General features: G+C 37.4%; 1 protein-coding gene across 2 annotated transcripts in view; it reads left to right on the top strand.

Moving 5' to 3' along the window:
• The window catches only part of MNAT1 (MNAT1 component of CDK activating kinase), a 210,409-nt gene extending 188,384 nt beyond the window's left edge, over positions 1-22,025 (top strand). For both annotated transcript variants that reach the window (XR_011465630.1, XM_005890687.2), the window contains one exon: positions 21,563-22,025. Coding sequence is in view for 1 of the 2 variants with exons in the window: in XM_005890687.2 (XP_005890749.1) it covers positions 21,563-21,683 (121 nt within the window). In the remaining variant the exon portion in view is untranslated. The remainder of the gene's footprint in view (positions 1-21,562) is intronic.
• Positions 22,026-25,076: the final 3,051 nt, after the last annotated feature.

The raw sequence follows: 25,076 nt of genomic DNA, 5'->3' as shown, positions 1-25,076 counted from the left end.
TTAGGCCAGGAACTCTGTGAAGCTATTCTCTGTCCCACATATTTTGTCAGCAGATAATTGTTACAGCAAAACATGCATATTTGTTGGATCACTGCAGACTAAAATGCCCTTGAGCCATGAAAGGGAAGGAAGAAAACTAGGAAAAAGTCATATTATTAAACTTTTTTCAATCTTTTGTAATCAAATTTCACTTTAAACATTGCCAGTTACCAGTGTTAAAGCCTAGACTGTTTAAAAATCTGTATTCTGTTCCTAGAGATTATTATTCTTAATTGCCTGTTTTTTTTTTTTTAATACTTGTATAAATTTACATTTTCCAGACACAAGACTCAAAGACAGTCTGTCAGCCATTTGAAAGTATTATCCTCTTAAAGGAAAACACAGTAGGAATGAGTATATGGGCTGGAGAGATATTTGTATAAAATCAACTTTGCTGTCTGATAATAGTATATTCAGTTTAGTTCAGTTCAGTTCAGTCGCTCAGTTGTGTCCGACTCTTTGCAACCCCATGAATCGCAGCACACCACGCCTCCCTGTCCATCACCAACTCCTGGAGTTCACTCAAACTCACGTCCACCGAGTCGGTGATGCCATCCAGCCATCTCATCCTCTGTCGTCCCCTTCTGTTCCTGCCCCCAAATCCCTCCCAGCATCAGAGTCTTTTCCAATGAGTAAGTTCTTCGCATCAGGTGGTGAAAGTATTGGAGTTTCAGCTTCAGCATCAGTCCTTCCAATGAATATTCGGGACTGATCTCCTTCAGAATGGACTGGTTGGATCTCCTTGCAGTCCAAGGGACTCTCAAGAGTCTTCTCCAACACCACAGTTTAAAAGCATCAATTCTTCGGCACTCAGCTTTCTTTATAATCCAATTCTGACTATACTGACTACTGGAAACATGACTACTGGAAAAACCATAGCTTTGACTAGACAGACCTTTATCAGAAAAGTAATGTCTCTGCTTTTTAATATGCTGTCTAGGTTCATCATAACTTTTCTTCCAAGGAGCAAGTGTCTTTTAATTTCATGGCTGCAGTCACCATCTGCAGTCATTTTGGAGACCAAGAAGATAAAGTCTATCACTGTTTCCATTGCTTCCCATCTATTTGCCATAAAATGATGGATCAGATGCCATGAACTTAGTTTTTTGAATGTTGAGTTTTAGGCCAGATTTTTCACTCTTCCCTTCACCTTCTTCAAGTGGCTCGTTAGTTCCTCTTCGCTTTCTGCCTTAAGGGTGGTATCATCTGCATATCTGAAGTTATTGATATTTCTCCTGGCAATCAGAGCTATTTGTAAGGCCTCCTCAGACAGCCATTTTGCCTTTTTGCATTTCTTTTTCTTGGGGATGATCTTGATCACTGCCTCCTATACAATGTCATGAACCTCCATCCATAGTTCTTCAGGCACTCTGTCTATCAGATCTAATCCCTTGAATCTGTTTGTCACTTGCACTGTATAATTGTTAAAGATTTGATTTAGGTCATATCTGAATGGTTTAGTGGTTTTCCCTACTTTCTTCAATTTAAGACTGAATTTGGCAATAAGGAGTTCATGATCTTAGCTACAGTCAGCTCCTGGTCTTGGTTTTGCTGACTGTATAGAGCTTCTCCATCTTTGGCTACAAAGAATATGATCAGTCTGATTTCGGTATTGACCATCTGGTGATGTCCATGTGTACAGTCTTCTCTTTTGTTGTTGGAAGAGGGTGTTTGCTATGACCAATGTGTTTTTTTGGAAAAACTCTATTAGACTTTGCCCTACTTCATTCTGTATTCCAAGGCCAAATTTGCCTGTTACTCCAGGTATTTCTTGACTTCCTACTTTGCATTCCAGTCCCCTATAATGAAAAGGACATCTCTTTTGGGTGTTAGTTCTAGAAGATCTTGTAGGTCTTCATAGAACCATTCAACTTCAGCTTCTTCAGCATTACTGGTTGGGGCATAGACTTGAATTACTGTGGTATTGAACGATTTGCCTTGGAAATGAACAGAGATCATTCTGTCATTTTTGAGATTGCATCCAAGTACTGCATTTCGGACTCTTTTGTTGACTATGATGGCTACTCCATTTCTTCTAAGGGATTCTTGCCCACGATAGTAGATATAATAGTCATCTGAGTTAAATTCACCCATTCCAGTCCATTTTAGTTCAGTGATTCCTGAAATATTGATGTTCACTCTTGTCATCTCCTGTTTGACCACTTCCAATTTGCCTTGATTCATGGACCTTACATTCCAGGTTCCTATGCAGTATTGCTTTTTACAGCATAGGACTTTACTTCATCACTGGTCACATCCACAATTGGGTGTTGTTTTTGCTTTGGCTCCGTCTCTTCATTCTTTCTGGAGTTATTTCTCCACTGATCTCCAGTAGCATATTGGGCACCTACCGACCTGGGGAGTTCATCTTTCAGTGTCCTAACTTTTTACCTTTTCATGCTGTTCATGGGGTTCTCAAGGCAAGAATACTGAAGTGGTTTGCCATTCCCTTCTCCAGTGGAGCACGTTTTGTCAGAACTCTCCTCCATGGCCCCTCTGTCATGGGTGGTCCTGTACGGCATGGCTCATGGTTTCATTGAGTTAGGCAAGGTTGTGGTCCATGTGATCAGATTAGTTAGTTTTCTGTGATTGTGGTTTTCATTCTGTCAGCCCTCTGATGGAGAAGGCTAAGAGGCTTATGGAAGCTTCCTGATGGGAGTCGGGTCAGTCTCTTGTGGGGTCACTGCTCTTTTCTCTTGGGTCCTGGTACACACAAGGTTTGTGCCCTCCAAGAGTCTGTTTCCACAGTCCTGTGTAAGTTCTGGTGGCTCTGTGGTGGTGTTAATGGCGACCTCATCCAAGAGGGCTTATGCCATACCCAGGTCTACTGCATCCAGAGTTCCTGCCCCTGCAGCAGTGCACTGCTGACTCATATCTCCTCAGGAGATAATCAAACACTGTTCTGTCTCAGTCTCTGTGGGGTCTCTGGGTCCTGGTGCAAACAAGGTATGTTTGAGCCCTCTGAGCATCTCTGACGGGTGTGGGGTTTGGTAAACGCAGTTTCGCCCCTTCTACAGTCTTGCTGGGGCTTCTCCTTTGCCCTTGGACGTTGGGTATCTCCTCAGAGTTGCTCCAGTGGCTCCAGCACTGCGCAGCCACTGCTCCAGTGCTGCACATAATGTACTATTATGATTCTGCAATGTTAAAACATCCTTATCACATAATTACTTAAGTACTTATAATGTTTGACATTTTATGGTCTTGATTGTTTTTTATAAAATGTTATTTTATGTAGAAATAGAGTTATTTAATAGATATTCTTAACCATATTCAGTGTTTGAATATCTCTAATGAATGTTAGGTGATTTCTATCCTTTGCAGGACTTCCCTCTCTTATGCCATATAGTTAGTTAAATATTTGAGTTTCATTTCTATTTACTTGTAACACATTGACAGACATTTGTGTGCTCCATTACATGTGAAATATTGATTTGAGCATGCTGTGCTATTTTTAAAATATTAAATGTGAGAGCTTTAGTTTCCTGTTTTGGTAATATCTAAAACATTTGCCCAAAGTAGCCAACATATGACCGTTTTTTAAAATTTGCAGAGTATGTTGATTTTTACTAGCATAAAAACTGATTTTCTCCTGATTCCTTAAGAATTGCAAAATCTCCTAAGAATTACAAAAGTACAAATTGTCTAAGTTCTGGTAAAGCCAGGCACTTCAGTTTTGGTTTCTAGCACTAATAATTTTTTATGAGGAATTATCTCTGATTTTCTGACTTGCTGAGAACCATTTTATTGTCTTAACTATTCATAGGAAAAAATAAATAATGGGAACTCAAAGAGTTTTCACACAAACATAGCTATTGAGTGTTAAGGCTTTCTTCACTGTGAGAGACTAAATCTTTAGAAAATTTTTACTGTAAATACAATTATAACAGTTTCCCAAAGCCAATAAAATAAGTATTTGGTCACCTAATGAAAAATTCAGTCACTGCAATTAAGGAGCTAATGTGAAGATATGAATCAGAGTTTTAAAGCTACTAAGTACCACTTAATAGCATCCTTTAGGCTCAAGTGCTTTCACCGTCAGGTCTCAGCAGTATACTTTCTTGTTCAAGGTAAACTTCTTTAGAAATAAGGGGATTTCCAAAACAATAGCCACCTATGTTCAGAAATGTTTTCTGAGACATAGGTGCACTTCCATGTTTTAAAAAAATCAATTTTTTGAATCTATAATGTATCATGAAAAACATTATTATGTAAGAAAAGAATCAGGTACTTTGACTTATGTTTACAGCTGTTTGCCAGGAAAAAGACGATCTTTTTTTTTTGATATATAGTTGACTTATATATGTTTCAAGTGAACAACATAGTGATTCGATATTTTTATAGATTGTACTGCATAGAAAGTTATAAAACATTGGCTATATTCCCTGTGTTGTGTATTACATTCTTGTAATCTTCCTCCAGGGAATCTTCCCGATGCAGGGATGGAACATGTGTCTCCTGCATTGGCAGGTGGATTCTTTATTGCTAAGCCAGCAGGAAAGCCCTGACATTGTTCTGGTTGTCTCTTAAATTGTCCACATTATGTATTCTTTTTTATGTTCCACTTCTGTGATTTTCACTACTTTTTCCTTCACTTCAGTAATCCATTCCTCTTTATCATTTAATCATACTGTTGATTCCTTCCAGTGTGTGGGTGTGTTTTTCTTATAGTTACTGTATTCTCCAGCTGTTTGATTCTTCTTTATATTTTCTAGTTCTTTATTAGACTTCTCATTGTTCTCATCCATTTTTCTCCTCAGTTTATGGAGCATCTTTATGATCAGTACCCTGAACTCTTGGATAGATTGCTTTCTTTCACTCTGCATAATTCTTCTGAGGTTTTATCTTGTTTCTTCTTTTGGAACATAATCTTCTGTTGTCTCATTGTGTCTAATTCTGTTTTTATTTCTATGTACTAGGTAGGTTGGTTACATTTCCTGATCTTGGAGAAGTGGTCTTACTAGGAAATGTCCCGTGAGGCTCAGCAGCACACTCCTCTCCGGTTACCAGAGTCATAGGCTATCGGGCTTCTCCCGTACTGGGGTATACAGGCTCTTCTGTTGAGGAGGCTTGACTACTGTGGGTGTACTGGTAGATAATACTATCCCCCTTGCCTGTTGGATGCCAGGCCCTGCCTTGTGTACAGGCTGCTAGTTGCTGGTGGGTGTGCCATTTCCTAGCACAGCTGGTTGTGCTGCCTTGGGGGCACTAGGGAATTGCTAGCCCACTGATGGGCATGGCCCAGTCCTCAGGTGCCTGTCTGCAGGGCCCAGGGAGGTCCTACAGCCTGTGCCCATCTGCTGCTGGGAAGAGTTGTATCTTGGCATGGTTGGCTTGCTTTATTTGTTAATGAGCAGTGAGATAAAATGATTTCTAATGTTCCCTTCGAGTTTTAGGATTCTGTGTTACTACCCTTACTGGACTGCCTATGCCGTGTTTACCCACTATTCCTCTCATTTATTTTACAAAACATTTAAAATTTATTTTCAATAACCACATGTAGAATTAATTTTAAGTGTGTCTTTAAAAGATAGGGTTGAATTCCCTTGGTATTTATTTTATATCATTTCAAATAAAATAATTTTCAGTTCCACAAAACATTAGGTTTTATAAATGGAGGCCAATCAGGAACAAAATATATCATGAATGGGGGCTTCTCTGGTGGATCAGCAGTTAAGAATCTGCCTGCAATGCAGGAGATGCGGGTTGGATCTCTGGGTCAGGAAGATCCCCTGGAGGAGGAAATGGCAACCCACTCTGGTATTTTTGCTTGGGAAATCCTATGGACAGAGGAGCCTGATGGGGTAGCAAAAAAGTCAAACATGACTTAGTGATTAAATAACAATAGCAACAAATATCGTGAATGATCTTAGTTTGTATTTTACTTCTTTTTTACTTTTGCTGACTCATTATGGCAGGTCTACCTCAAAGCATGATCTAGAGATAAAGAGTATTATCTGGCTTGTTTTATGAACTCTGGAATGACAGATAAAAATAATTTTTCTACCAAAAGGTAGAATTCAGGAAAAAAACAGGGCTTCTTTCTTTCTTTAATCTTTTAAAGTAATAAAATAAGAAATTGTAAGTGTTTAATTATAAAGAAGTTTTATAGTTTATTAAAGCTGGTTTTGCAAAATTAAACTTTAAAAACTTATGATTTTCCAAATAAGTCATATGTAACTGATTAAAACATGTTTTTATTTAAAATATTATACCAGCATGTGCAAAGGCATAACGCATTGCTAAAAAATGTAGTCTGGAAGCAAATCAGAATACTGAAAATAAGGCTATAATTTTTTAAATAAGAGGAAAGTATTTTCTTTACACATGAAGTTTTTGGTCCAAATGGTATTAACCCACTGACTGACTAATCTATTGAGGCATTCTATTCCAGAAAAACTTCAGTTTTGGTAAAAATTGATTGCATTAGCACATTGCTTATGATAATGGGCATAGATTATTTTTTTCCCAAAGTGATGCTGTGGTTTTGCTTTGGAAGAGAGTGCAAGTTTTCTGTACTTAAGTATTAAAAATGCTTCTTAAAAACTTGAAATTGTTATGCATTAAACCAGAACTCTTGGAGTTTTATTCAGATTTTACTGCTTATAGTCACTGGTCCCTTGAGTAGATATTTTATTAACCTGTTTTTACTTGCTGGAAAATAGAATTTTCCATATTTAAGAAAAGCATCAGTTATTTTATCCACTTGACTTTGTCTTTTCTTGTTATTGTTTGCTTTAGAGATTTATCGAAGTTGTCAACATGATTCAGATTCCAGTGTATGAAATAGAACTTTTGAGAAGGTGCTTTGAAAGGAAAAATAAATATCTTACAAAATATCTAGCTTTGGGTGTGTCTACTTCTGTTTAAATTTCTTGTTTTCCTTTGCATTTATAGCTTTGCCCCATTATAGTATGTGTCTTTGAGTATAAAACTGGTTAACACGTTGAGAGTTCAGCATATGATACAGAGGATAATAAAATCTCAAAGCAATTTTCAAATATGCCTATTTATGAAAATATGAACATTTTAATTTTAAATAATGTCTTTTTTTAAAAACAATTTTTAAAATTTATTTATTTTTGGCTGTGCTGGGTCATTGTTTCTGCTCCTACTTTTCTCTAGTTGTGGCGAGCGGGGGCTGCTCTAGCTGGATTGTTCTCATTGCGTTTTGGCTTCTCATTGTTCTCATTGTGTTTTGGCTTCTCTTGTGGAGCCACCGACTCGAGGGCGCAGGCTTCAGTAGCTGCTGTATGTGGGCTCAGTAGCTGCAGTTCCTGGCTTCTAGAACACAGGCTCAATAGTTTTGGAGCAAGCATTTGGAGTCTTCCTCAATCAGGGATTGAACCTGTGTCTCCTGTTTTGGCAGGCAGATTCTTTACCACTGAGCCACCAGGGAAGCCCGAAATAATGTCATTTTACACTCTACATTATGCCCATCTTTGTCATTATTGTGGACATCTTCTGATTTCCAGGAAACCGTTCTGTCTTCCTCTGTAAATGATGTACACAGCCTGTCTTCCATTTAATCTTCTGTCATCTTCCTCCAAAGCTTCAAAATTTGTGGTGATAACTCTTTTCATGTCCTGTATATTTTTACTTGACACCTATTTTCATGACCATTCTTTAGATCCTTAAATAACAAGAATGGTGATTTAGTTTCAAAAGTTTTTTACCCTCTACTTACAAGTTCAGATGATTTTTTTTTAAACGATGGTTATTTAGTGAATAGATTTTTATCTTGCTATCAAGAAACTTATCTCAAAGAGAATATGTAATGTGTATAAAGAGCCATGATACTTACAAGAGAGGCAGAGATAAAGTGCTGTGCAAATTCAGAGTAGGAGGAAGTAATTCTACCTGATCAATTTAGAGGAGTTTACATCTAAAAATGTTGTTAAATAATTTAAACATAGAGAAGTAAAGAGAATAAATACATATAATTCTGCTACCCAGAATTAACAGGTATTATTTTTCAGAAGTCTAAAGGTAATATCTCTCTCCCTTTTGAACAGAGGAAAGGCCTTTTAGAATGCTTTAATCTTAGACTCCCCCTTCTATTATCCTTTATTTTTTTGTTATCATTTTGTGGTGGCGGTGGTAGTGTTTTTTGCTCTTTATCCCTCATATCATGCTCTTCCCAATTTTCATCTTGAGAAATATCTTCCCAATTTTTGTTCTTCCCAAAAATTGCTCCTCCCAATTTTCACCTTGCTATCTTCTTTAGTGCTTCTTTCATATTTTCCATCTTTTTAAGCTCTGCTAAATTCTTTGTGTTTTCTACATGTGTGGAATTCCAGTTTACTCATTTTCTGTCTGTCTGTGGATAATCAGCCGCTTAATCTGTGCATTGATGCTTTTGTTCCAAATATTGCTGATGGAGTTTTTTAAAAAAGAGAATGTATGTTCCTTTTATGTTTTTCTTGTCTTAAGGCATTATTTCTTTCTTCATCTCTTTTGACATGAAATATGCTTCCTTTAATGTTTCTTTCAGTTTCTCTTAACCACGTGTTTGAGTGTTAGTCTTGCCATTGGTTGTTTGTGTCTTCTGACTTTTTATAAATGAGCTTCATTTTTTTCTTCTTTTTAACTATGAACTCTTTTTAGTGGGAGTTGCTTTCCTGTGAGCCTTGGATTGTGGAAGCACGCTGATGTAGAGATTCACATTTGCTTCTGCCAAGGTCCTATTGGGTTTACTGAATCTGGACCAATTACTGTTCTTAATTTCCTGGGGGTAAAGTAGGCTTGGGTATTATGATTTCTCATGTATGAATTCGGAGAAGGCAGTGGCACCCCACTCCAGTACTCTTGCCTGAAAATCCCATGGATGGAGGAGCCTTGTAGGCTTCAGTCCATGGGGTCTCTAAGAGTCGGACACGACTGAGCGACTTCACTTTCACTTTTCACTTTCATGCATTGGATAAGGAAATGGCAACGCACTCCAGTGTTCTTGCCTGGAGAATCCCAGGGATGGAGGAGCTTGGTGGGCTGCCGTCTATGGAGTCGCACAGAGTCGGACACGACAAGTGACTTAGCAGCAGTAGCAGCGTGTATGAATTATTTTTGGCCAATGCCCCTAACAACTGTCCCAGGCTAATAAGCAGAATTTCCCAAAAAGTTGTTTTACAGATGGGATGGACAGCATTTTGTGCATTCAGTTTATATGGAGGGAGCCAAGCCAAGTTCCAGCTTCCTACAGTCTGTCATCTGTTCCTGGGTAGATGTCAAATCACTGGGACCCGGCACTTTTCTGAACTTCAGCTTCTGCTCATGTTCTGACTTTGTGTTCCACTGTAATATCTGGCACTTGAGCATTTTCTTCCTTTTAAACTTAGTTATTTTATTTTCATTTGTTGTAGTATATATTCTATGTGTACATGTTTCTTTGTTGCATAGGGAAGCTTCTCATGTTTCTGTTCAGAATTGAGGGATTGATATTTGAACCATGGCTTTGGAAGACAGGCAGTGGGGAGGTCATCCCAAAATAATGAAACGGCCTAAACAAAGGTATGGTGTGAGGAGACCATACTGGAAATAGGGAGCTCGGTTAAGAGACTTTTAGCAGTAGTCCATGAAAGAGATACTAAGGAGCTGAAATAAGATAATCACAGTGGCAATGAAGATTATGTGAGAGGTAAATAGATGTTTGTAGAGAGATACTGTGATACAGTTTCTTATTCGTATGGGGAGAGAAAGAGGATCCAAAATGACATTAGGACTACACTGAAACTGTTAAGAGGAATAAGAGACACAGAGGGGTAGGTTTGTAAAGGAAGATGAGTTCAATTATGAAAATATTAAATTTCTAGTGTGAGACACAAACACAAGGGCAAAAGGGCAAAGGATAGAACCATAGGGTTTAGTATTTAGAACAGAGGTGGTGAATGAAGCCGAATGTTTCAGAGATGGAATCCAGAATAGAAGAAGAGAAAGTCAGTCAAAAAGGAAACTAGTAAATTAGGAAGCAGGTTGAAGAAGAGAAATTTGGGGAATCAAGTGTCAAAGCAGTTAGAAGTGTGATCCAAATTACAGGTATTGTTATGGAAACCGAGGCTAAGAGCATTTCACAGCTGGAGGCTGTCTCCAGATATAGAGAGAGTGGAGGAAGATGTTGAGGAGGGCAAGGACAGAGAAAGGGTCAGTTCGTAGGAGTGGGATATGAAGAATAAGAGGAGGAAAAGGAAGTGAGGGTGGAAATAATATAGCAATTTAACTTTTGAAATAAAATATTCTAGGGTGCGAATTGGATTTATGAAATATAGATCTGCACATATGTTTCTGAATATATAAGTGTATTATATATATTATATATATATGTATGTAAAATTTTCCTATTTGTCTTTTAACATGTAGGTATTAGCCTCATTGGGTAACTCTATTGAGTGAGTGAAGTTGCTCAGTTGTGTCTGACTCTTTGCGACCCCATGGACTGTAGCCTACCAAGTTCTTCCGTCCATGGGATTCTCTAGGCAAGAATACTGGAGTGGGTTGCCATTTCCTTCTCCAGGGGATCTTCCCGACCCAAGGACTGAACCCAGGTCCTAACCACTGGACAACCAGGGAAGGTCCCCTAATTTGTCTAATTTAAAAAATCAAAACCAGAACCTCCACTTGGAGCTTCATAATTGGGGTATAGTAAAAAGGGGAAGAGAGAGGCGATATTGTTATTTTTGGAGTAGATATGAGAGCAGATGAAGGTTTCTGTTGGAAAGAAGTACATGTTGATTAGTGGAAGGTAAAGACTTGGGAAATTTGGGCTGTGAAAAGCCTATTCCTTATGAAAGCTTACTTTGTATTAATAGTGTCAAAGAATATGTAGGTTGACATGGACCCTGTACTTTATCAAATGTCTTTTCTGTGCTGTATGCTTTACATATATATTTTTTTAATTTAACCTTCTAAAAAATAGTATGAGGTATTAGTCTCCCTTTTATAGGGGGAAAAAAAAAGATGAGGTTTGAAAAATAAAAGAACTTTCCAAATCATGATATTAGTAATTATCCAAGGAGGGATGCAAACCCAAATGCATGTGTTTCTAAACTCTTTGTCCTTTCTACTAAACCTTGATGTCTTTATATATTTATCTGGTACAGGGACAAAGAGGAAAATGGTACAGGGAAGAAGACTGACATGATTTTATATTTAATTTAGAGTCTGTAGTCAGCAGAAAACCACAGCAATGGGGAGAGTTTTCCTTTTGCAAACTTAGGAGGGTACTTAATGAGGAAAGGAATTGAATTTGGTTTCTCCATCTAGGCTGTTAGCCTTAGTACCATCCCAGTATGTTTCATCAGTTCAGTTCAGTTGAGTCGCTCAGTCGTGTCTGACTCTTTGTGACCCCATGAATCACAGCACTCCAGGCCTCCCTGTCCATCACCATTTCCTGGAGTTCACTCAAACTCACATCCATCGAGTCAGTGATGCCATTCAGCCATCTCATCCTCTGTCATCCCCTTTTCCTCCTGCCCCCAATCCCTCCGAACATCAGTCTTTTCCAGTGAGTCAACTCTTCACATGAGGTGGCCAAAGTACTGGAGTTTCAGCTTTAGCATCATTCCTTCCAAAGAACGCCCAGGACTGATCTCCTTCAGAATGGACTGGTTGGATCTCCTTGCAGTCCAAGGGAGTCTCAAGAGTCTTCTCCAACACCACAGTTCAAAAGCATCAATTCTTTGGCTCTCAGCTTTCTTCACAGTCTAACTCTCGCATCCATACATGACCACTGGAAAAACCATAGCCTTGACTAGACGGACCTTTGTTGGCAAAGTAATGTCTCTGCTTTTGAATATGCTATCTAGGTTGGTCATAACTTTTCTTCCAAGGAATAAGTGTCTTTTAAATTCATGGCTGCAGTCACCATCTGCAGTGATTTTGGAGCCCAAAAAGGTAAAGTCTGACACTGTTTCCACTGTTTCCCCATCTATTTCCCAAGAAGTGATGGGACTGGATGCCATGATCTTCGTTTTCTGAATGTTGAGCTTTAAGACAACTTTTTCACTCTCCTCTTTCACTTTCATCAAGAGGCTTTTTAGTTCCTCTTCACTTTCTGCCATAAGGGCAGTGTCATCTGCATATCTGAGGTTATTGATATTTCTCCTGGCAATCTTGATTCTAGCTTGTGCTTCTTCCAGTCCAGCGTTTCTCATGATGTACTCTGCATAGAAGTTAAATAAGCAGGGTGACAATATACGACCTTGACGTACTCCTTTTCCTATTTGGAACCAGTCTGTTGTTCATGTCCAGTTCTAACTGTTGCTTCCTGACCTGCATACAGATTTCTCAAGAGGCAGGTCAGTTGGTCTGGTATTCCCATCTCTTTCAGAATTTTCCACAGTTTATTGTGATCCACACAGTCAAAGGCTTTGGCATAGTCAATAAAGCAGAAATAGATGTTTTTCTGGAACTCTCTTGCTTTTTCTGTGGTCCAGAGGATGTTGGCAATTTGATCTCTGTTTTTGATCTGCCTTTTCTAAAATCAGCTTGAACATCTGGAAGTTCATGGTTCACATATTGCTGAAGCCTGGCTTGGAGAATTTTGAGCATTACTTTACTAGCGTGTGAGATGAGTGCAATTGTGTGGTAGTTTGAGCATTCTTTGGCATTGCCTTTCTTTGGGATTGGAATGAAAACTGACCTTTTCCAGTCCTGTGGCCACTGCTGAGTTTTCCAAATTTGCTGGCATATTGAGTGCAGCACTTTCACAGCATCATCTTTCAGGATTTGAAATAGCTCAACTGAAATTCCATCACCTCCACTAGCTTTGTTTGTAGTGATGCTTTCTAAGGCCTACTTGACTTCACACTCATACTAATAAAGAAATAGAAATTTGGTGCATTATTGTGGGGAAAAATTCCAGATTGTCAGGGCTTTGGCTGAAGTCTCATTGACCACTTAACTGATTTCATCCATCACTTTGTTTCTGCTGCTTTAGTAGATCAGCTTTTTAACCAGAGATCAATCCTTAGCCCTGCTATTTATATATGTAATCTTCAAATAGTTTTTCCAGATAAATCTGATTACTTTCTTATCTTAAATTAATGTATTGACTTTGCATGGAAACCAGGAGGGAGTCCACTAAAACAGTGGAAAGAATAATACGAATGTAGCATGTTTTGGTATTATATATACTTTAAGACAGATTATTATCATTAACATGAATTATTACAAATGGAATTAAAGTAGCTATAATTAATAATTATTGATGAAATAAAGGTCAACTAGAGATGGTTTAGTGTTTCCAGGCAGATTGTTGACTGGATTAATGGCAGCTGTGGTTGTGACTATATTTTGCACCACTCTTTTTCAAATGAAATATTTCGTAGAAATTATATACTATATATACATTACAAAGAGTGATAATAAAACAGTTGCTGAATTGTTTCCATTCTCGTTGCTTCTCTCCCCTCTGCTCCTTCAAGTCTTGTGTTTTGAATTCTACTTATTAACTTATGAAATGGAGCAAATCAGTGCTGTTCAAATTACCTGTGTGCATTTCTCTTACTCCCACTGTGGTTCCACCTAACATCAGAGATTCAGTCACCCTGAATATGACGATTATCATTTTAACAATTGTCCATTCTCCTATCAGTATTCACTTGGGCTATTCCTATTGTTCTTTTGCTGTAAGAAACACTACTGCTATAAGTACTATGAGTAGGCCCCTTGGAGCCCCTAGATGGAGAAATGTCATAGGTTTTCTGCCTTTGCTATTATTATCTCCTTAAAATTACAAGAAGGGAGAGGCACGAGTAGCAGGTTCTAACTCTTTTCCAAGTGACTTATGTGTCTCTTGCATCTATCTTCTTTGTAAGTCTAAGGGAAGAGATTGTATGGGGTATACTTAGACAAACGCAGAAGTAATGGTAAGCCAGATATCTGGGTGCCCTGTGGCTCATTCGACATAATTTTATGTTGACATGTACAATTAACTGCCACAGCTGCTTTCATCACAGTTATACCCTGCAGTCCTCTAGGCCTTTGCCCCAGTCCTTTCCCTTCTCGTTCTGTCTCCTCACCTTAAATATTAAGTATTCACTCTTATGGTTTCAGATACCATCTACATACCCCCAAATTATGTTCATTCCATAATTTTATTCTTAGTACTTGGCCCATATATCCAGCTACTGCTCTGTATCTCAACTCATGTATTTCTTATATATAATCACTTCAGACTCAAGTCCAAAATTAAACTCACAGTTTTTCCCTTCTGTCTTGTCCCACTGCAGTTTGCTTCTCTTCCAGTTTTCCATTATCTCTCTGAGGGCATCTTTCTTTTTCTACGTGACTAGAGAGCTGGAAATTGACTAGACAGTTGGAAGTCCTTCCCTTCCCTTTCCATTCTCCCATATTCAGTTGATGTTTAAATATCTCTTGAACTAGTGTGTGCTGCACACTCAGTCACTCAGTTGTGTTTGACTCTTTGCGGACCCCCTCCCCTCCACCAACCCCAGACTATAGCCTGCCAGGCTTCTCTGTCCATGGAATTTTCCAGGCAAGAATACTGGAGCAGGTTGCCATTTCCTCCTTCAGGGCATCTTCCTGACCCAGGGATCGAACTCCAGTCTCCTGCGTCTCCTGCATTGGCAGCGTATTCTTTACCACAGAGCCAGCAGGGAAACCCCTTGAACTAGTACTTTCCTTTATTTCCACTGCCACCACTCTAATCCAGGCACCGCTTCTCAAGCCTGGAATAGAGAAGCATTCTCATAAAGAGTATCTCTACAGTCAACTTCTGCTTCTCTAATCCACTGTGCTGCCAAACTAGCCTATTTAGATTACCAGCTTCCTAATAACTTTTCAGTGGCTTCGCATTGTTCTTTGAATAAAATTCACAGTTCTTAACATTTCCATAAGGCCTTGTTTTGGGTATTTTCTGCCTACATGTCTAGCCTCATCCTGAGCTGTAGTGACCTTTTCCTTGTATTCTCAATATGTGCCGTGGCTCCTTACTGCTTCATCTAAGTTCTTCCCTCTGCTGGATTATTTCTCTACTCCTTTTGCCTTGCTTACCGACTCTTCCTCATCCTTTGGATCGAAGCTTAACTCTAATTTCATTTTCTAAACTTGTTCATGTTGGTTTCCCTTTTTGTTCACACCCATAGAGCCATGTCTTTCTTTTTCATGATATTTAACATCTTTTTTTTTTCCTACTGAATTACAAGTTTCATGAGAGCATGGAGTCTTTGCTGTCTGTTTTATTCTCAGAGTTGCTTCAAAACCTGGCAAATAGTAGATACTGAGTAATTTTTTTGTTTGTTTTTTTAAGAATGAATGAGCTGCATACATGTGAATTTTCCCCTTTTTTACGTGCCCCACACTTGGAGAAAAATTACTGTTTCTTCTTTTATAAAGATGTGATAAAACTTCCAGCATACATCTGTTACTAGCATGAAAATCATAGTAAAACATTATATTAGACAAACTAGAATGAGCTATATCTTTTATGTTTTCAAGTAGTTCGCATGCAAATCAAGGAAATACTGCTTTCACTATGTAGCTATATTAACTTTCAGTAATAGCTACCTTGACTTAAAATAACTAGGGTGTTCTTTCAGTTCAGTTCAGTTCAGTTGCTCAGTTGTGTCCAACTCTTTGCGACCCCATGGACTGCAGCACACCTGTCTTCCCTCTCCATCACCAACTCTTGGAGCTTGCTCAAACTCATGTACATTGAGTTGGTGATGCCATCCAACCATCTCATCCTCTGTCGTCCCCTTTTCCTCTTGCCTAAATCTTTCCCAGCTTCAGGGTCTTTCCCAAGTCAGTTCTTTTGCATCAGGTGCCCAAAGTATTGGAGCTTTAGCTTTAGCATCAGTCTTTCCAATGAATATTCAGGACTTATTTCCTTTGGTTTGATCTCCTTGCAGTCCAAGGGACTCTCAAGAATCTTCTCCAACAACCACAGTTCAAAAGCATCAGTTCTTTGGCACTCAGCTTTCTTTATATTCCAACTCTCACATCCATACATAACGAATGGAAAAACCATAGCTTAGACTGTATGGACCTTTGTTGGTAAAGTAATGTCTCTGCTTTTTAATATGCTGTCTAGGTTGGTCACAGCTTTTCTTCCAAGAAGCAAGTGTTTTTAAATTTCATGGCTGCAGTCACCATCTGCAGTGATTTTGGAGCCCAAGAAAATAAACTCCGTTATGTTTCCATAGTTTCCCCATCTATTTGCCATGAAGTGTTGGGACTGGATTCCATGATCTTAGTTTTTTGAATGTTGAGTTTTAAGTTTTAAATGTGTGTTCTTTGATAGTAATAAATTGTATAATTTATTTCAGTTATAATTCAGAAAGACTTACCTGAGATAGTCTGTAATTATCTCTTACTTGGGCACCTTGTGGCTTTTAGTTCCCAAATCTGAGCTTTGTTGTTCATGTGGTCTAAATGTCTGGAATAATTGGTCATTTGAGTCCCAGTTATATTAGTGTAAATCGGAGATCAGCTTTAATAAGTTTATTCAAGTTACTATCTAGATAATAAAGTGAAGAATACATAATAAAGATAATAAAGTGAATCATGACTATGGAAGTTTTTTATATTTTCGGTTGGAGTTCATGAAGCCACAATGACCAAACAGCCCTCAGAATTATGGACAGTTATTCTGACTTGTAGCACTTTCTCCATTTATCTTAGAATATACACAGTCATCATTTTCTCTCTGTGGACATTTCCTCTGTTATTCTGACACTGTGATTGGATTAGGACACCTGAGCACTAACTTCAGTTTTTAGAATGTTTCTGCATTTTAGTGATAATTGTCTGAGCATATTATTGCTCAGATTGTTTTCAATCAATCAGAGATAGACTTCAGATTGTTAAGGTAAATCTTTTATAGCTTTGTCTGAATTTCTTACAAGAGCTCTTGGTCTTGACAGCTGAGATCTGTTGGCTGATCTCTTTTAATGGTAGTTAGATTAGAGTTTTGTATGCTGAGAGGCAGAACTGCTTGGAACTTTTTAACATATGATGGCTTTAAATGCAGACTTTAGAAAATGGGCCACCTTGTAAAAAGAAAGTCTTCGTCTCTAGAGTTCATTCATTCCTTTTCTTAGTTTGAACCAGTCCAAGTTTATAACTCAGTAGAGTTAAAAAGTTGGACTTTTTTTTTTAAACTCTCTGTAGGGCCTGGTAATTTGAGGAGGAGGAAACTAATATGAGCTTCATATTTTCATTTTAATTTAAATTCTGAGATTCTTTGATTCTCTGGAACCAAAGCATTTCAAGGGTTTTCATGAGGGAGTTATGACTGGAGGGAAAGAGTACTGCTCTTCGTTCTGAGTGACAACCCCTGCCCTCTGCCCCTAGCTGAGAACTCAGAGAACTGTTGCATAGCACTGAAATGAGCTGAGTCCTAGACTTCAGCCATATGGTCAGTATAGGGCTTTTTAAAGGAAGGGTAATAGTAAAAGAGTAATTTCAGAGAGCTCCCTTATGTTAAAGAACTGAGAAAATGAAGTCTTTCTGAAGCTAAGTGTAAATTATGCCACCTTCTCTGGGAGCAAAAGCTGCTAAATGTAACAGAAGAAAATGACAGTGTAGGAAATCAAAGTTCAGGAACAGACTTTCAAGGGTGATTTTCTAATGCTTAATCCTTTCTTACTCCCCTCTCAGGATCCATTCCCTCCTTTTCCTCCCCCTTCTCCACAGTCTGTTTGAAAGAGATTTTGATGGGTAATGGCAAAGGAAGGCCCCTTTAAATGTAGTGTAAATGAAGGCATAAGATGCCCTTTGTATAGGAATTATCGTAGACATGCTTTTGAAAACATACTTTTTTTTTTAAGCCTTATTTAAGAAAATAATCAAAGGTATGATTTTTAAATCTTTGAATTTAGTCTGCTTTCAGTAAAAATAAGGTATAGGTACCAAAATAAGCAAACCTTCTTTTTTTCTTTCCTGGTTTCTGCTTATAAGATTTACAGGTATTTAAAATAAACCCATGAAAAACAGAAATACTGTCCTGGGATTGGCTAATGGTAAGAGCAATTACCTTCAGGCTCCAAAATCCAACTGAGCTTGACTTTTGGAAATAAATTTGGCTAAGACTTCTTCCTCATTCTGTTGTATAAAGGTGTACATGAAATGATACTGACCTCTGCCAGAAACCCCAGGAATCCTATTCAGTGATGTACTTGTAACGGTCATGAAAGAATTAAAACAACACAGATGTGGATTACTGTGAAAAAGTAGGCAAAACACTAAATTCTCATTGTGTGGTTTTAATGTTGCAGATCCTTCAAAATTCTTTGGTATACCACAATAATTAAAGGGTTTAAGAACTTAAGATACTTAGAAAATAATAGCCCACAGTTGAATAACAAGAGTGGCCCGTTTTATTTTTTTAAATTGAAATTAATGTAGATTACCATGGAGAAAATAGGTTGAAATATTTAACAATAACTGTTTTGTGCAGCTACAGCCCTGGAGATCAGAAACAACAATGTAAGTAAGCAGATCTTTAAAGAATCATGCTTACAGATATGTTTAATGTCAGTGATTTACTAGAAGAGAAATGCATTGTTTTCAATGCTATGCAGAGAAGTTTTAATGGACTTGATGTTGGCAGTGAGAATCTACAACTTAGCATTAATAACTCAAGTTTAAAAATATTTGCTCATTGCTCTAGATTATGACCGTGTTCAAGAAATACTATTTTCAAACACTAGTTAATCATTTTAAATAAACTTTTAAAAACTCATTTATGACATCAATGAGTATGACTGTTTATTACATTTTACCTATAAAAAGTTGAACTGTTTTATATACTCTTTATGGAAACTGCACAGTCATAAATTAAAAGATGCAACTGTTTTGGATATTTTATTGGTGGTCCTCTGTTTTCCTGCCAGCAGTGCAGCTGTTTCAGGTTTCTCAGGATAACATGTAAAAAGCTGTATGTACACTGCAAGTTTATGCTTGAATTGCCAAGCCAGAGATGGTATGACTCAACTTTCCCAGAAACAAGTTGTACCAAAATGTGATGAATTAAAACAGCTAGTTGCACAGTGGTTTGTATTCAGTTATGAAAACCAGTTCTTCATTTATGATCGTTGGCTTTGTAAGGTTGACACATTCTACTGTGGTACTTGAATTTTGCCTTGGCTAAACAGCCATTGGAGCTAAGAGTGTGCTTTTGCGGGTCTGAGGAAAGGGAAAAGGTGATACAACATTATCTAGGATATGGATAAAACTTAGCTTGAAACTTGTATCAGGAATGGAAGATTTCACTTCCAAGATACCTGTAGAAATATTATTCACTTACTATTTGTGTGGTGTTGTTATTTGTGTGATAGTTATTTCTTGGTGAAGAGAAATTGATTTTATGTTGTTCCAGGTTAGTTTTTACTTTCTGAGGTGATTTAACACTTATTTCTCATGCATCAGTCCTAACAGTGAACATTTTATTTTATCCTGAAAGGTAATAAGCACATACTTTTATGGCCATGTTTTAGGTTTGGTGAATTCCCATTTAAATCCTATGGGACCCAAGGTTATATCAAGAGTTTGACAACGACTGTTTAATAACAGTGGTCTCCAAAGTGGGATGCATCCCATCAGGACATGTAAGATAGGATATAAGGAGAAAATATTAGAACTTTCATTTAAATATTTTAATTTCATCCTTTAAATGTTTTAAATTTCATATATATATTATAATATACTTACTAATATATTGTATGTATATATACTATGAAAAGTAAAAGTGTTAGTAGCTTAGTAGTGTCTGACTTTTTGCAATCCCATGGACTGTAGCCCACCAGGCTCCTCTGTCCATGGAATTCTCCAAGCAAGAATACCAGAGTAGGTAGCCATTTCCTTCTCCAGGGGATCTTCCTGACCCAAGGATTGAACCTGGGTCTCCTGCATTGCAGGCAGATTCTTTACCACCTGAGCCATCAGTGGGGCGGCAGGGAGTGGGGTGGGTGGGTGGGTGGGGAGTGAAAGTGTTAGTCATTCAGTCATGTCTGACTCTTTGCAACCTCATGGACTGTAGCCCACGGTGCTCCTCTGTCCATGGGATTTCCCAGGCATGAATACTGGAGTGGGTTTCCATTTCCTTCTCCAGGGAATCTTCCCGAACCAGAGATTCAACCTGGGTCTCCCGCTTTGCAAGCAAATTCTTTACCCTCTGAGCCACCAGGGAAGCCCATATATATACTATGATATATATTTAACACTTAATATACTAATAGTGTATATTAATACTTTATGTGTATAATGTTAAACAAGTATACAAATTTTGGAGATGCATGCTCAAATATTTTTACTGCTATAAATATACTATCAAAAAGGTTTGGAGATTGTTGCTCAATAAATACTTTCTTTCACCTTTTACTTTCCTCTTTCACCCTTGGTGGAGAAGCAAAGAATTGAGTTAACACCTTGATTTGTGGCAGCGTGAATAAATTATAGGCAATTCCAGGAGCTTATGCTGTGTCTTACTTTGACCACTTTTTCTATTTGGTCTTTTATATTGCCATATATTTTTTAATCACACAAGCTTATTAAACATGGGTACAAATGAAAAACAGACTTGTTATTATGTTAGAAATAATAAGTTGCTCATGCATCAAGACTTTGACACACAGGAAGTCTGAATGAATGAGAATAGAAAAGTTTCCAAGTTATTAAAATGTTCTGGTACCTGATTTATTCATTTGCCATACCCGTAATTCTAAAGTGGGTGAAGCTGCTTTACTTCCTGAGGCCTGAAGAAACAATGTGGTTTCTTAAACTAGGCATTAAAGCAAAGCTGGAAATATTTGTTTTCTGACAGTGCTGGTAGTCATGCTAACAAGTTTTCCCTTTTAGCTAGGATTATCCCATTGTAAGGCCTGTTTGTATACCTTTATACAAACAGGTATACAAAGCAGAAAGTTTTAATTGCTAAATGACATGTGTGTAACAGTCTTTTGAGATTTAATCAAGACTCTTCTGTATTTACTAATCGAGACATTCCTTTGAACTCAGGCTGTCTCAGAGATTTCTTGGATGTAGTTTTCTAAGATTTCCTTTTGTGTAGGAGGAAGACAATATGTTTTTGTAATATTGAAGTAATTTTGAAGTAACCAATATGTTCTCTCCCCTTTATCACTTGTTTTGGTATTTTTTTTCCAGAACATATTTATTGTAAAATACTCAGTATTTATGTAAAATTTTAGTAATACAGTAGTATTATGATGTGCATTCATTTATTAAGTGTATGCCAGGAAGGATAGCAGCAGTTAGGTACCCAAACAATAGCCAGCAAAATAAATCAGTTCTGAAAACTGGGAATATGGAATGTTTTAATAGCAAGTATTATTTTTGAAGACTCCTTCAGAGCTGTTTTTAGATCTTAATGTAATTTGCTTTATAATTTAGAGTTGGTAAGTTTCCTTTTAAAAGATAACAATGCATTTATAAAGTCTGAACATTTCAGTCCTAGAATTTGACTTTTGAATCAGTTTTACTGTTGCTTTTAAAGTGTTACCAGTTTACATGTGCTTTCTATGTCAACGCCACACTTTCTGTTTTGTTGTAGGTATTTAAACCATGTCAGAGCTGCCTCTCCACAGGACCTTGCTGGAGGCTATACTTCTTCTCTGGCTTGTCACAGAGCACTACAGGATGCGTTCAGTGGGCTTTTCTGGCAGCCCAGTTAACCTTTATTTCTCCCCTATAAGATCTGGACCTTTGGAGCCGAACCAGAGAGCTAGCAAAAGTAAGGCAGACTTGTAAAATTATAGCCATGTACAGCTGCACAACAACAGTCCTACCACTAGCAGCTGCGTTAAAGTATTTATAGAGAGAAATTTTCAGAACTAAGCTGGGTAATATAGTGGATAAATATTTGTGGAAAAGATTTATTTTTTACTTATATTTTTCTGAGCAGGATTGAAGCCGTAAGCCTCATCTGATGGAAGATATGAATAATTCACCTATGTGAGTTTGAGGTTGACAGACTTGTAAAATCTTTTAAAAAATAAAGCTAGACTTTATATTAAGTTTTGTGGTTTTTCTCTTATTACAGTGTTTTACTTGAACACATTTAAAAATGCCATTTTGAATACGACATTTAGTGTTAATATCCAAGACTATTATTTCTTCTCATAAAATGTTCCATTTTTTTTTTTCCCAATGTCTTCTTAATACTAGTCCAGACAAGTGGATATATTTCCTTCTACCAGCAGGTTGTGGCAAGTAAAACCTGACCTGTGATAATGTCAGTCTTTCAATATTAAGGACTAAGTGCCTGTTTTGAGCAGTGGAAAGTGAGACAAACTTTGATCAGTGTGTTATAGTTCCCAGCTGTGAGCCTCACTTAGGATAAACCAGAGCAGAGTATTAACCTGCTTTAATGACAAATTCAAAGAAGTAAGTTAATAAAATTTAATACTTAAAAGGCACCTTTCACCTCAATGTGAGCTCATTTTATGATGAAACCTTGGAGACTGGAATGAATATACTTTAAATGAAATTTCTCTATGAGTAAATTGCAGACCCCCGTGTAGTTTCTTTTGAAACTTCAAAGGCTTTGAGTACACCCAGAATGTTGCTTACAGAGTTTGGATGTGGATAAGATGGATATTTGTAGCATCTCAACCTTGTATGAGTCTGTTACCTAGACGACTGCATATGGGATATCATTTTTCAAAGAAATTAAGGGATTTTCTATCAAATCTCCATTACAACAGATGTTAGTTTTATGAGTGGAAAGTTATGTGAAACAAAATTTGTGGGTTACATTAGAGTAGAATATTCATATGTAACAGCACCATCTTATTTGACTAAGTAGGCATTAATTTCAGGAGTGCATGTTCATCTTTACAACCCTTCTGTCTTTGATAATTGAGAAAATCAAGGCGTCAAATAATTAAGTAGGCTAAAATCATACACACAATCCAGAATTAGAACACAGGTGAGTTGTTTTTTTTTTTTTAATCCAACTCTAGTTCTATCTATCAGAGAAGGCAATGGCAACCCACTCCAGTACTCTTGCTTGGAAAATCCCATGGATGGAGCCTGGTAGGCTGCAGTCCATGGGGTCGCAAAGAATCAGACATGACTGAGCGACTTCACTTTCACTTTTCACCTTCATGCATTGGAGAAGGAAATGGAAACCCACTCCAGTGTTCTTGCCTGGAGAATCCCAGGGACGGCAGAGCCTGGTGGGCTGCCGTCTCTGGGGTGGCACAGAGTCGGACACGACCGAAGCGACTTAGCAGCAGCAGCAGTTCTATCTATACTCTACTAGGTTGCATCCTATTTTTCATATCTATTGGGGTGGCCAAAAAGTTAATTCGAGTTTTCCTGTACATCTTACAGAAAAAAACCTGAACGAACTTTTTGGCCACCCCAGCATTAGTTTTTTCCCAATAGAGGACTAGCACTTTAAGTACAACACATAAATCTGTTCAAAGAATAGTGAGAACATTGGACTTGTGGTTAAGGATTTTCTGTACTCAGCTGCCAAAGTAAGGTATCCAGTCTTTAAAAAATAAATACTATTATTTATTCTCAGTACCTTGTATGATGTATTTAAATAGAATGAATTAATTATTAACAAAATATTTCAAAGGCTTTCAAAACTTTTTTTCTGAGCCTACTTTATTATTGTGGAAATTACCTGCACCCGGTTTGGGAAATCAGTTAAATTCTACCACCTGGATACATTGTAATTATTTTACCCTTACTATTTTTATACTTTGTTCAACAGGCCAAATTTAAACATGTTAACTGACATATTAGATCAAAGGGAATGGTGAAAGATAACCTAATGGCAACAATTTACTAAATAACAGTATTCTATGTTGATGAAATTATCCTCCATCTTAGTGATTTACTCTCCCAAAAGTGTGAACAAGTCTTTCATCTACATGAATTTCCTAAGTTTTACAACACTAGCACAGAAACAACTACTGAGCATTAACCATCTGTGAAGCACTGTGCCTCATGCTTTGTGAATAATCCTTGTAACAGTGCTAGTATTATTTCCCCATTTTAACAAATGGGGATGCTTTGGTTAAGTAACCTACTAAAGGTCAGTACATTTAAAAAGGAGTAGAGTTTGGGTTTGAACCCAAGTGGTTAAACTGCATAGTTCATGTCCTAGAGATGACTGTCAGACTTATAAACAACAGCTGTGTAAAACCAAGTCTGAGTAGACAAACTTCTTAAGACTTTGAGGAAATTTTATAGATTGAGTTCTAATATGGGATATAAGTGATATCAACTAAATAACCATGTTGATATCTTTAATAAAAGTTCTGAGGAATTCATTACATAGAACATGATTTGACTACTAACTACACTCTCTTTTAAGCAGATACTAATGGTATTGAATACATTTACATGGTAATTGTAATGTATTATTACTTAGTATTCCTTACTTTCTTTCAATAAATATTTGATCTAAACTTCTCACTTTAGTCTGTGAACAGGTGACTTGGATAATCATTTCAAAATCTAAAGTGGCAGAAAACTTGTCAAAAAAATTAACAAAGTTAAAAAGTCTATCTACTGAGTGTTCTGGCCATCATTTTCTAATGGATTAACCAAGAATTCAGTTACTAGGTATCACATCCAAAAGGGGTGACTGAAGGAATCTTACCACTTTACTTGTATAAATAGGAACATCATTTTGACCCACACTTAATATTTATAGCCTAGCACATGGATGTACAGTATTAGGAAAAAGTTCTTATTCCACTTGCAAATTTATTATCTACATCTAGACCAGGAGAAGGCAAGCTGTAGAACCTTGGCTGAATCTAGCTGCTTCCTGTTTCTGTATGCTCCATGAGCTAAACTTGGTGTCTGTATGTTTTTAAGGCTGGAAGAAACCAAAGGAATAATATACTTTTTAACACATGAAAAGCATATGAATTTAAAATTTCAATTTTTCATACATTTTTTTTTTTGAAATACAGTGTTTTAAGTATTGTCTGCAGCTGCCTTTTGTCTACTATGGCAGAGTTGAGAAGCAGCAGAGAACTTATGGCTTGTGCGTGAGTTCCTGGACTCTAGCCTACCAGGCTCCTCTGTCCATGGAATTT

Source organism: Bos mutus, chromosome 10 (assembly GCF_027580195.1).
Source record: "Bos mutus isolate GX-2022 chromosome 10, NWIPB_WYAK_1.1, whole genome shotgun sequence".
Classification (NCBI taxonomy): Eukaryota; Metazoa; Chordata; class Mammalia; order Artiodactyla; family Bovidae; genus Bos; species Bos mutus.
Note: the sequence above shows the minus strand (reverse complement) of the source record. Positions and strands in the feature narration are given on the sequence as shown.